At 44.5% G+C, this 13,395-nt stretch overlaps 1 protein-coding gene across 8 annotated transcripts in view; it reads right to left on the reverse strand.

Moving 5' to 3' along the window:
• The window catches only part of LOC120898162 (mediator of RNA polymerase II transcription subunit 13), a 59,910-nt gene extending 52,195 nt beyond the window's left edge, over positions 1-7,715 (reverse strand). For 2 of the 8 annotated variants that reach the window (XM_040303623.1, XM_040303615.1), the window contains exons 1-2: positions 7,388-7,715; positions 1,873-4,278 (exon numbers count right to left, since the gene is read on the reverse strand). In XM_040303623.1, coding sequence (XP_040159557.1) covers positions 1,873-1,941 — 69 coding nt within the window. In that variant the 5' untranslated portion in view covers positions 1,942-4,278; positions 7,388-7,715. Of the gene's footprint in view, positions 1-1,872; positions 4,279-6,298; positions 6,363-6,761; positions 7,315-7,378 lie in introns of those variants that run through there. The other 6 variants (XM_040303617.1, XM_040303620.1, XM_040303616.1 and 3 more) reach the window with 6 other exon arrangements.
• Between the last annotated feature and the right edge of the window lie 5,680 nt (positions 7,716-13,395).

A 13,395-nucleotide genomic window follows, 5' to 3' on the forward strand; every position in this document is an offset into this window, starting at 1 on the left:
CTATAGCAAGATAAGAGATGATAAAAATGACGTAGGACCATTGACCGCTGCCGCCTTAGCCCCGATCGAGCAAGAAGATCTTGACCAACGCTCTAATGCACGGTCCTCCTTCAGGGTCGTTACGGTAGGCCGCGATAACAATCCAAACAAGCGCCCAAGAAGACGAGCACCGCGCGGGGCAATAAACCAACAGAACATAAAAAAAAATACAAAAAGAAATCGCTGCCCGTTCATGGTATCAATTGTCCGCATCAGCTCTGATAACGCGAGATGCTTTCCCACCATACCGCAAAAGCATAACGAAGAAGGTTGATATCTCCTACGAACATGCCACTCCCAATGTCAATTCTCACTCAGCAACTCTGTCAAAAGGGGTAGACAAACATCGAAAGTGAGCAAATACAGCACGCTCTTCGTTGCCTTGGTGAAACAACAAGCATTCTGGCACCCCACAATCCAGTGGAATGTCGTCCACACAAAGTCAGCTGGAACCTATGATTAAAACAGTGATAATTCTCAACCATGCCAAAGGCTTCGTTGACCGCTTTTTTCGCACACACACACACAAGCACATGCACATGCTATACCACGATTGCTTTCGATTTCTTTCGTGTTAAACACACGCGTTGGGAACTGTGTGGATTTTTTTCACTCTCAATGTTAGCCCTTATCAACAAGCGCTCGGCAAAGCTACAGGGAAAGCACAAACCACGACTTCTCCAAAACCACTAACGATGAAAATAGTACCAAAAAAATAGTACTTAGAGCGGTGATAACATGCTTGCTTGAAGAAAACAGCAAATTCGCTTCCGCTTGTCAATTTTTTTACGCAACATGTTCCTTACTGTGAGCTTCATGATTGATGGCAAATTTCAAACTAGTCCGCATCAGTGCGCGAGATTAGCGGATTATTATGAGAGAGAAGATTTTGATTTCGGGGCACTGTTTGCTCCGATTACAAAAAAAATGAACCAATTTCATTTCATCGGAGGACGGCATAGAAAACGTTCTCGTCTAGCGATATAGAAGCCGGCATGTTGTTCTAATGGATTACTAGGACCAGCCCAGATTTCCACCACATGCTCTAAAACATGTTCTCAGTATCTACTATAACCCTAAATTTTACTCTGCTCGAAGAACCTCCAGACCCCTTCTGACCAAATACATACACACAGACAAATTAACACATCGATACACGCACACACATACACAAACTCATACACGACACAATTATGATTTAAAACGATCTGTTTAATGTCAATTGTTTCTCCACTTGGTGTACACACTCTCAACGTTAGATTGCTCTCAACGCAGCAAAACCGAGCGGCGTGCTGCCGCATACACCTCTCCAGCCTCTTCCTTTTGCACTCCTCGCATAGTTGTTTGATTGTTTGTTTGTTTGTTTGTTTAGGCGCAGTAAGGTTTTACGGGAAGTTATTATTTACACAACACACACGACTGAAGCGGAAAATCCCCAATAGTCCAGAGTACTAATGAAAGTAGGCACACACACACACATACGAACGTTTTGTTGAATGCGGAGCTAACCAAAATAAGACAACAAACAATGGTAACAAAATGGCTTTTCACTACAATGTTCACTCGTCGTCTGTACAGAACGATGGCATATTAGCAATCATGTTGTTCTGTTTGTGGCAGCGAATAGTCACATTCGTAGAATAGACTTCAGGAACTCATGGTCATTTTGCGCCGTTTGATAAACAAAGGATAGTTTTCGGAAAATAACATAATCTTTGCTTATGTAGATACAAATTGGATCAGCTCTACATATACACACACACATACACACATTGACTATTTTCGAACTAATTGTTACACTACTCACTACAGCCTCATAGGAAGCAAACTTACCAAAGCGAAGAAGTTTGTGTGGCAATCTTCCAAACTGGCGCCGTTAGTTTGGTGATTCTGGTGCGTCATGCTTGTATTGTTGTAACGAACATTTTCTTACGGACGAACAGGTGTAATTTAAGAGCGTTGGTTTTTGTTGTTGTTGTTGCTGTTGTAGCAGTTGGTGTGTTGTGTTGACGACGACACTACGGCACCGTACCGACGAGAGCGGAGGCAAATTTAGCAACACGCGCCCGTTTGTATATGTACACAGACACACACGCACACCGTACGCTATGGATAGTATGAACGCACACTGACACACTTCGCGTAGACAATTTCTTATCTATTTTCTTCTTCACCCTTTCTTCTGTGTGCCCTTATTCTTCTTCGTACGCACGGTACGGGAAATTTATCTATTTTGCTACCTTAATTCACACTTTGCTTCACACCACTAACAGAAACAAACTGTGTGCGAACGATGCCACGGCGATTCCGTGTGCTATTGCATACTTGGGCGCTACCCAACACACACAAACACAACAGTGCACCCCGTTTACTGGCGATGCAGCAAGGGTCGCTGCTGTAGTGGCGGCGGCGGCAGGCGAACGCGGTCGCGTTGTTGCAGTGAGTAAACCGTAAACAACAACATTGGTACACTAATTTTAAAAACCGCACACATACACACCGCTACGGTTTTAATTGCACACACACGGGCGGGTGGGTTTTGGTACAGCCACAACACACCGCACACTTTCTTTCGCTCTCCTTATCACTCGCTTATTGCTCTTTCGCTCTCTCACACGCACACCGTACAGCGTGCTAGAGACGGGTAGTGGTGTAGTAGTGGTGTAAGGAGGGAGCTAATTTTCTTCTATAATTTCTCTACAATATTGCAACCCCCTTCTTTTGAGTGCCGTTGTTGTTGCTGCTGCTGCTACACCAATGCACTTTCTCTTTTGCAGCTTCTCACCTTTACCTGTGTTGTGTGTGTGCTCTATTTTATTGCATTGGACCCGCACGATCTCTTTTACTATTTTGCTTTACGTTTTACACACACACGAACGCACTGCTGTACACACAGACACGCACACACACATCTACACAAACACACACACACATTTTGGTGGTGAATTGAACGAATTAAAATAGAGCCACTTTCTTGCGCAGCGAAACGATGTACACTCGCATATACACGTCGCACTGATTTTTTTTTTTAGACTGAACTTTACCAGCCGACACACAATAAATACTTTTGCACAATTTCGCACTCCTAAAGCTCGTGTATCCTCGTTTTGTTTGTGGTGTATGTACTTAGGAGCAGATTAAATACCTCCTTTTACCTTCTGGGGCTCTTCAAGACTTAAACCGATAAAACGGCAGCCACACAATTTCGCACAACTCAAATCAAACGCCAAGAAGGATGGGCAAGGTAGCGCTTGCACCAACGACGAAGTAGACTTCAAGCCAAGCTCGCACCACAGTTAACCGATGAAAACTGATGAGCTGATGAGAGGCTGAACCACACACGCTAGATGGTTGTTGGGTCTTCTCCCTACCCTTCACTAACTGTTCGAGAGTGTGCGTTTGGATCTGTTAAAACACACGCACACAATTGCACAGCGGCCACGAAACAGGATACACGCGCACGCACACACCGGTTCAGCACAACCAAGCGCGGCTAAGGGCGACCAACACACGGGACACAATGCACACACAGCAGCTGTGTCTGTGTGTGATAGAGAGAGAGTGCTCCTCAAAGGGTACTCTCTTTCTCTCTCGCTCGCTGTACTAGGCTAGCTGTGTGCTGTCGAGGCCGCACACGCTCTATTTTTCTCTCTCTCTCTCTCACACTCGATCGTGCGAGGTTGGGCTCTCTTTTCGGCACATTCTCGCCGCAACACGCATACTTTCGTCGAGCGACGTTCGCTTTGAACGATTTGGTAGTGGAGTGGATGTATGTTTTTTTTTTTCTTTGCTGGGTGCTCTTTAACCACTTCGATGCACTTTTTTATTACACGATTAAACCCTTTTTTCTCTCTACACACACACACACACACACGCGCGGTTAAAATAAGAAGCTGATCTTAGGGGTCTTTTGCGAGGAAAAGTTCATTTTCTTCCCCTTATATATTGCACCACGGTTGTACTATTGCTTTTACTTTGCGTTCTTTGTTACATTTTGGCACGTCTGGTGTCACTGAGCCGTAATGCAGACACACTTACATTTAGGAAACATACACACACACACACACAAAAGCACTGTTTAAATGTACATGCTTCCACTGTTCCAGGCGACGGCGGACGTTGATCGATTCGCGTCAAGTCGGCACTGACGACGTCTCGGTACTGCTGCTGCTACTGCTTTCCACACCGTCGCTAAACGCTAGACGTACACACACACGCACACTGGTGAAGCACCGACTGCTGTGGTGGAAATAGAGAGAAACAAAAAGCAATGGAAAAAAAAGATTAAAAACGGTTGTGTTGTGAATACACACGGACAGTACAAGCGAATATATCTCCCATCCTCCCAACCCCCTCATACATTCAATCCAGCTAGAAAGTGGTACACAAATCGATGAACAATCACTACCACACCACACGCTACAACCCAGCGCAGAGGGCTACAGCACCAGCAACAACAACAACTGCTCAGTTAGACGAGGGCGCCGCTCGCCTCTGCCTGTGTATGTGTATTAGCGCCGTTCGCCTGCCGTTCGCGAATGGAATTCAAATTCGAAGGTGTTCTACGAGAGACACAGGGGTGCCGACCTGGTATGAGAAGGGGCAAGGGAAAAACTCGCTGCGCCAATTCGAAGAAGGTCGATCGCGCGCGCCTGTAGATGCGTTCATGTGTGCACACGCTACCGTGTGCAAGTGTGTGGGTGCGCGTACGCCGCTGAAATTGCTCATTGCTGCCCCCCGCTCGCCACAGCGCGTACACTTTGCGATGCGCTCTCTCGCTCGCCCACTCTCTCTCGCTCGTGCGTGATAGTGTACAAGGGTTTTCTAACTTTTTTTCTCTCACTCTCTTTACTAAACCAAACACACACGCACACAAGCGCCGCACACAGGCTGATGATGTGATTCTAAAATGAATTAAAACATTTAAACTCAATGGGCTCAATCTTTTCAGGCGTTAATAATTTTCTCTACTCGCTCTCTCTCTCTCTCTTCAAGCTGTATGCATCCGTACAACGTGTGTCTAATCGATGAAACAAAATGAGAGACACAAAACGTCAAACCGACTGTAGCGGCACTAAATGTCCTTCGCAAGTCGTGGGACGTGTGTGTGTGTGTGTGTGTGTGTGTGTAATGCTAAAATATAGCCTACTTTGACTGTGTCCGTGCGCGCGCGCGCGTCCGTGTGTGTGTGTGTGCTTGGTACGGCGTTTTGCGACGGAGTACTATTCGCGGGTATGGAGAGATGCGAGAGACAGCTCTACAGCACACATACACCATTGCCATTATCTGGTCGTCTCAGTCACGAGAAGCAACACAAGGAGAAAAAAACGGTATCTAACATTATTTCGCAGCACACACACACACACCATTGCCGTAACCAGCGGCAGCATACCGCTTTAACCCTTCCTACGAATGCAAAAAGAAAAACAACAAAAAAGTGTTTGACGCACCATCGAACTAATCTTATCGAAACGCTTATGCTTACTTGTCTGCAAACAAGTGCGAAATACCATGAAGAGCCATATTTCGTTCTCACCTACAAAAAACCCCATTCTACAGACGCATACACGCGCCTGCTATCGGTGTATTGCCCTGTAACTATCGTTTCCTAATCGTGATACGTATCCTGTGCCAAAGGACACACACAGCGACTGTTTCATCGCTGTCTCTAGTAGGCGAACGCAAGGATGTTCTGGTGTGTGTTCACTGTATGTACTGTTGTGTGTGCAGTGGAATCTTTGCGTGTGGTGTAGTGTGCCTCATCCATCAATTTTATCTTTACTACCTACGCACACAGCCACACACACTCGCAAGCACACGCACACCGCACATATCGAGACGCACGCACGCAGCGAAACAGTAAGTAATAAGGGAAGAAAGCAACACACACAAAAAAAACAAGTTTTCTGTGCGCTGCTAGCCGTACGGCAAGCGAGGGGGGGGGAGAGAACACAAAAATGGACGTCTTGTACCGAATAAGTCACGATTATTACAACGGTGAACGAACCAAAACCAAAAAAAAACGTCATCCGCGCACACATTCAGTCCCTGCTGCTCGATACGACTGATACGGCCACGCACACACACAGGAGATGAATCGCATCGCATTGATCGTGACTGTCAGTGTGCGTACACTGGGCATAGAAACACACACACACACACACATACACACACACACATACACACACATACACACACACACTCGCACGCATGCAAACACTACACAGGGAATGGAAAATTGCTCGAAAAAGGGTCGCACACTTGTTAGTTTTACCGCTGCATTGTCATTCCACTAAACGTTAGCTTGCAAAATCGCTTCCCTACTGAAGGGCAAAACAGAGACTAACACCAAAACCCTGTCGCTCGCAGCCGCACGCCACGGCCAGCCCGATATCGGTATTGGTTATTTATTTTCTCAGTAAAACGAGGCCACACTGCCCACTAACACACACACACACCGATGCCCAAAACGTTACGGACTGTCCCTTCCCTCCCTACTGCCCATCTCCCCTGCATGATACACTGGCTTGTGAGTCAAAAATTTGCTTACACAAAAACTCACTAACACACACGGGCGGGCGGGCGCGCTCGCTCTCCTAATATGCTCTCTAACTGTCTTTCCGCTCTCTCTCTCTCGCTCTACGCGGACTGTCCGGTCGAATGGAGGATGATGACGGACACGGGGAAAGAAAGCTGTTTAAATGTACAAAGAAAATTCCTACCCCAAAAAGCCCAATAATTGCTGCAGCACGCTGGGTTGTTTTCCCGATGCACCGTTACTAGACTGCTGCGCTTTCCCAACCACATCCCTCACTGCGCCTGGGAGGTGTACTTTTCACTGTGCGTGCTGTTGAAAAGTTCAGTTCCTTGAATTTATCCCGTAGGGCACACACATACACACACACACACGGCTGGTAATAATAAATACGCGCACGCTTACTTCCGGATCGGTACCAAAGGTTCCCGGATTGCCGCGACAGTGCGACAGAGAGAGAGAGGGAGAGGGCACGAGCGAGCCAATGAGAGGAAAACCCGCTTTTCTTTTAATCACTGTTGAGTTTCACTGAAACAAGATTTGCTCACCCCGCCGTAGTCCGTGCGGTTTTGCTGCTTTCGAAGCTTTCGGCTTCACTCACGCACACTCTGCGGGGTGTACACGGTGCGCGCTCCAATGTCTGTTTCTCTCTCTCTCTCTCTTTCCTTTCCTTTCCGAACTGTGCTGGTGTTGCTTCCTCGCACCATGTCGGTCACCCCACTGTGTTACACTGTAATGAGTCTACTCTCACGCTCGAGCAGAGTCATCGATCCGATTTCCTTTCTTTTTAAAATAGCAACCCACCGTACGTACCGACGGCTTGGCTGCCTTGATGTGCTGGGTCGTCCCGTGTACTCTATCGTACCAACTGTACCGCACACCTTTAGGGCTGCTACTGCTGGCCGTTGAGTAAGCACATCCGCGCATACACACACACGGGGGAGAAGCGTTCCGAGTTTCCGAGGTTTCAGGATGCACACAGCATCATCACACTGCTGCACAGACACACATACGCACTTGGGCGATCACACGCACTTGGGCAAACGCGAAACAGTGAATTGTGGCTGCTGGCACGGTTTACGGTCGTCTCAGCAAGAGTCTGCTCTGCCTGCTCGAGCCATTTTAGCTGTGAAGCTGTTTCACCAACGCACACGCACACTAGGATGTAGCGCGTAGCGGCTTACGAGTGTGCACGCATACTCATACACACACAAACACACACGCACAGCGGTTTTGCTCCCGTCGCGGTTTGACAGCCAGCCACGGTTTGAGCGCTTAGGCGGTGCTCTGTAAAGATGGGTCGGGGGAACAAGCGTTTCGGATATTTAGTCATTTCAACACATTCGTTTTGTCATGCAAATTCTGATATGCTTTCTCTCGTCAGATTGTATTTCAATTCAGTTTTAATGATAAATAGCAAGGACCAGTGTCTGAAAGCCTGATCTGATGGATGAATTTTGGAATTTGTGCGGCAATGATAGATTTGCTGGGTGAATCTCCTCAACGAAAACGTCAAACGCGTTGAAGGTAAAACTAATTAGACGAAAGGCCATGCGAATGACAAAATGCTGGCAAAATTTTCAAAACGTGAGCTTTTGTCACTTTTTGAGCTTTTGTCAAAATTTTGTAACCTGGAGCACCCAGCAAATAAGGTTGACAAAAGTTGACAAAAAGTGACAAAATTTGAAGTTCGCCAAAAGGTATAAACAAACAGCTATTTGGCGCAGTTTTGACCCATTGTTATGATAATATTGCTAAAATGCATGTTTCTAATTGATTTATGTACCTATTTAGTACTTATCAATGATATTCAGATGTAGAAGCTTTTAGTCGTACTTGTATATTTTTTTGGTGTGGTCACGAGAGAAGCTCATTTTTGCAGTTGACAAGCAATTTTGACAAAGTTGAAAATGTTTTCAACATTCCGTCGCCTCCGTGGCCACGCGCTAATTGACTTTATTAAAATACAAGTCAAAGTAATAATTAATCCTCGCCGGTCATCTGCTTGCATTGGTTAAGAAACTTGTTAAAAAAAGTAAATTTGTTGATTTTTCTTACCCTTGCGCCTTCTATATAGTGTAACATCCTACTCAGACATACCGTCCTATACACAGGCTTTAAAGACGTACGGTCATCTCTGTCTAAATAAGCGGGACAAAAATGTCCTTAAAATGAAGGGAGCGTTAAAAATGTTCAGATAAGAGCGGGTTTTCAAAAAGGAAAAGTCTCAGATTAGAGAGAATTCAGTGCCAAACAGCCGGATAGTCAGTCTTTGCTGCGGGAGCACGGTCCATATGAGACTTGAACTCACGAGGGGCGTGTTATAGAGTCATGTAAGTTGACAGATGATCCGAGTTGACAGCTGTACTTCTAATTGAACTGTTAGTCAACCATCGAAAGTTCAACATTAGCGTTCCGTTATGGATTTCTGTCTTTTTAAATGATGTTCGTGTGAATTTGAATGCTTTCATCTATTACGTTTTCGTATTAACCATGTTGAACACGTGAATCTCTTATCAAGTCACCTACACTTGTTACTTCCAATGTTTCCCAAATTTATTTTATTGATTCTCATTTTCGATTGTATTTGAAAATATATAATTTTTGTTATTTGTATTTGTAAGTCTGCATTTTTTCTCAACAATCTATAAGATTTTTGTGAATTTGTCAAAAATCGGTTCTTCCATACAAACCCGTGTTTTGGCAAAAACTAGCTTCTCCGCCGATCTATTAAAACACAGCCTAATGGATACGATTTTCAAACGGAATAGTTCAAGCGCGGCTGTATAGCGACGAAGTGATGTGTTGCACGGTTTTACACTAGATGGCGCTAGTTGCCCAAAGAAGAAATTTTGAATATTAACGGATTTTCATTTATCTTTAATCCTTAGTGCATCAAGCCGTTTTGAAACGAATTGATGGCATAACTTAAAAAAAATCATACAGAGATATATGCTGATTCAGTTGAACCAGCCATAGTTCTACGGTAACCATTATTGAAATAGAAAAATAGTAATAACGTCACACGAAATATGAGCAAACCTCATTAGCAAGAAAAAACAATAGCTCCAATTTCCATACGTATCGAACTAATTTTCAGATTGCATACGATCACGCTCCATGTACGCGGCGATCAGCTTGATCTGTATGAAATCACGAAACGGTGATGGTGGTGGTGCTAAAATGCTCATCAAAACATTTAACCCTATCGGTAACAGATAATCAACATGCATCGGTGTTTATTCCACCTTTGCCGCACCTTTTCACCGGTGCTGCGGTGCATTTATTCAACCGTTTCCCCTTTTTTTGCTGAACCGATCTCAAGATACCAAGATACATTTGAATACCGTACCTGGTGCTTGATCCACCCATCCATCCATCCATCCCAATGCTCGTATCTGAGGGTCAGAATCGTTGGCCATCGTTGTTAGCTCGCAAGCCAACCGGCCGTAAATCATCCGCCAGCCGCGAGCCGTGAAATGACACTTCCATTGTGGCAAACGAGACGTCATTGCAGGGCTGGCCGGCACCGCACCGGGGGTCGGCACTGGGACGGTTGAATTGTTTTATGACGTTGCATTGCGACGGGGTGATCGCGTTTCTTCGGAATTGGATTCTCACACCCACCGCCGTGCGATAAATTCAATTATGATAGCAACCAGCGACACGAACATGATCAGAATGCACCGGCACACCAGGGCGGGGGCAGATTGCACCGTGCAAGATATCGTGATGATTTGTTTAAATTGTAACTTGTGAGCTTAATTTTGGGCATGGTGGAGCGCTGTTTGTGAAGCTGTTCTTTTTTACTTCTCTATTTCAATTGCCCAATCTTTTACCGTTCGGCCTTGAGAGGGTGGGAATTGGGAAGCAGTACGTTTGCGCTCTGTTTGGTTGTGCCGCCTTTGCCGCACAGTGGCTGAGATGAGATATTATGATGTGTTAATCTTAATTTGCTCGCTTTGGATTGTCAGATTTAGCTATTTTTTTGCTTTGGTCATAAGGTATATGCCAACAATGAAGATCTCTTATCGTACTTTGGCCTTAAATGTTAAATGTCTGGTTGTTGAAACAGATTAACAAATGACCAAGATATAGCCTGCGCGACCGAACGCGGGCTAAATAAATACTACCTGTCAAATGAACTGTCATTGTCAAGCATCAACTTGTGCTTACATCTGTCAAAATATCAGATAGTAAATGAGATGAAGCGCTCACTATTCTAGTACGAGCTGAACAGATGTTTTCGGGCTCATAAAGAACAAGGTTTTGTGAAATCTTGCTACCGCTCAAAGTTTAAACAATCTCAAATCTTCAACTGCTCGTGAAAAACTGTTTTAAGTCAAAAAGGTTGCTAACCAGGAATTTCAGATAAAGAAAGAAAACTTTAAAATTTCTCAAGGAACTATACAAAAGTATATTGAAAAAAGTATTTCATTTTAGTAAAAACATCAAAATTATAAAATCATCAAGGTAAAGTAAAAAAAGGTAATACGTCCAAAATAAATAGCAATCAAAGCAATTAACTATAAAAATCAGACGGTAAGCACTTAAAAATGCAGATTAAATAAACGTATTTAATCAAAAATAATAATATTCCTTACAAAATCAGAAAATAAATAAAAAATATATAAAATTATTGAAACAAAAGAAGAAATAATAGTTGAAAACTTAATAAGAAATTTAGATAAATTATACAGTAAATAAGAACAACTAAATGATAAACTGTTGATGTATTAAAGAAACAAAAAAAAACGAGAAAAAACATTTAGTTAATGAAAGCTATTAACAATAAGAGATAGTCACAGAGATACGAAAATACATGGGTAGTAGACACATAATGTAAGCAAATTAAATAAAAAAACAATCGAACAAATGAACAAAAATAATGACATGATCGATACCGGTCGGTGAATGCAGTAAAAAAACACACACACACAAATAGGTCAACTGTTTTTTCATTACCTTCATCCCATTGGATGTCGTTGCCTAATAGCCACGGAACGACAAAAACCACCCTCTACCGTTGTGAAGATGTTGTGTTGAGTGTTTTGCCTCATGCTTGTACAACACCTTTTTTTCGAACCCAATTTTTTGTGTGTTGTTCCTCCCTCGTAGTCCACCATACATTGAAGGCAGCACTTATTGGTAAGGTTATTGTAGCAAATCGCTTTGTGATTGTGTTTTTCTTTCGCTCACCCCCCCCCCCCTCTTTGCCATCATTGCCCAACGTACGAGCGTCGATCGGTCGCGGGAAGAGTCTGGGAAAAAGTCTCCGCCGTGACCCATCTTCGGTCTTGGCGGAGCGCGTGGAAACCGCAACGACTCTGCATTGCGTCAGATGCAGCGCTTTAGGGGGTGTTTTTCTTTCAGGGGGGGGCTTTTTTCACCCCTGTTGCAATGGAGGACAGTTTCAAATTTCAAGCCGATCGAATTGTACTTGTCGGTACGTGTTTAAGTAACATGTATTGCATGCTATAAATTACAACTTCCCTCCGGAATTTTGCATAGCACTATCATTTTCATCACGCTTCCCTTGGCGCCTGTTTAGCGGCTTACGATTTTAAATACGCCCAACATAAAGATGGGAACGAAGATCGCTTTGACCGATTGTGGCCTCAGCACTGCCTCACCATCGGCCAACAATAATCGGTGCAAACATCAAGCAAGCAAGCGCATTCATCCGCAGTTGCTTGATTCGCTAAATTTCCGTCAACCCAATCCGCCGTGCACATGCGCTTACCCTCCGAAGTGTGATGGCTCTATTAGCATTAGCTGCATCGAACGCTCACTGACGCTTCCGTTGCCGCTTTCGGGCGGGTAAAAAGCGTTACACCCTCACCGGCGGCACCTGGGCGGTCGATGGGAAGAATTATGCTGCGTGCAAATATTGTAATGGCGCTGCAACGCATTAGCTACGCAAACGCAGCAAACACTTATGATGGGAGAGGTTATGCACATTGACTGTTTCTCCCTCCCCTTTTGGGGGTTTGAGTTAGCGGGGTGCGGTTCCGTTTGACTTCTTTGTCACTTGTGTGAATTACTGCCGGCCGGTGAGGTTGGTGGGCTTTCTGTAGAGCAACAGGGATGGGAGGCACGGACCGACTGAGACGATTGCGTAGCCGATGCTCATTGTTATCAGGTAGGTGCGTAGTGCAGTGGCCAAAGTGGCAGCTGGCGGCGATTCGCGCCGTTTGTTGGTTTATTAATTGGTGTGAAATCGTGAATGGCTGCTGCTGCTGCTGCTGCTACACCGTCTGTAGCATGTCCGGTTTGGTGAATGACCTTATCTGACGTTGGAAAGGGGATGGGGATGGGAGGGGGGGGGGTGATGCCTGGCGAGCTGTCGATAGACAAAGCAAGAGAGAAACACTTGCAAGAATCAATGGCTGCAGTGGTGGAATGTTGGCATTCGATGCTGTATGGTAAAAAAACGCGTAGTAAAGCGTAGTAACCGAAAATGCAGCCACTGTGTGTCCATTTCAGGTAGATAGATGTGTGGTATTTGTTAAACTGTTTGCTTTGAGCTTAGCCTCGAATCTGATTACTTTATTTTTGTCTTTTTTTGTGCACTATTGATATCTTAAAGAATGGTTTTTATGATAAGAATTTATTGGATCTTTAAATGTCACAATTTACTCCAATATTTAGAATAGGTCTGAATCAGTGATTGGCAAACTTGGTGACCAAACATTTTGTAGTAAAGGATTTTGCATCCAATCATTTAGGGTTTGTAACCAAGGACAAAGGGGCTTGTGGCCAAGGAGTTTGAGACTAAAGAGCTTATGGCCAAGAATTTCGCGTTCGAGCATTTGGCAACC

Source organism: Anopheles arabiensis, chromosome 2 (assembly GCF_016920715.1).
Source record: "Anopheles arabiensis isolate DONGOLA chromosome 2, AaraD3, whole genome shotgun sequence".
In the NCBI taxonomy this organism is placed as follows: Eukaryota; Metazoa; Arthropoda; class Insecta; order Diptera; family Culicidae; genus Anopheles; species Anopheles arabiensis.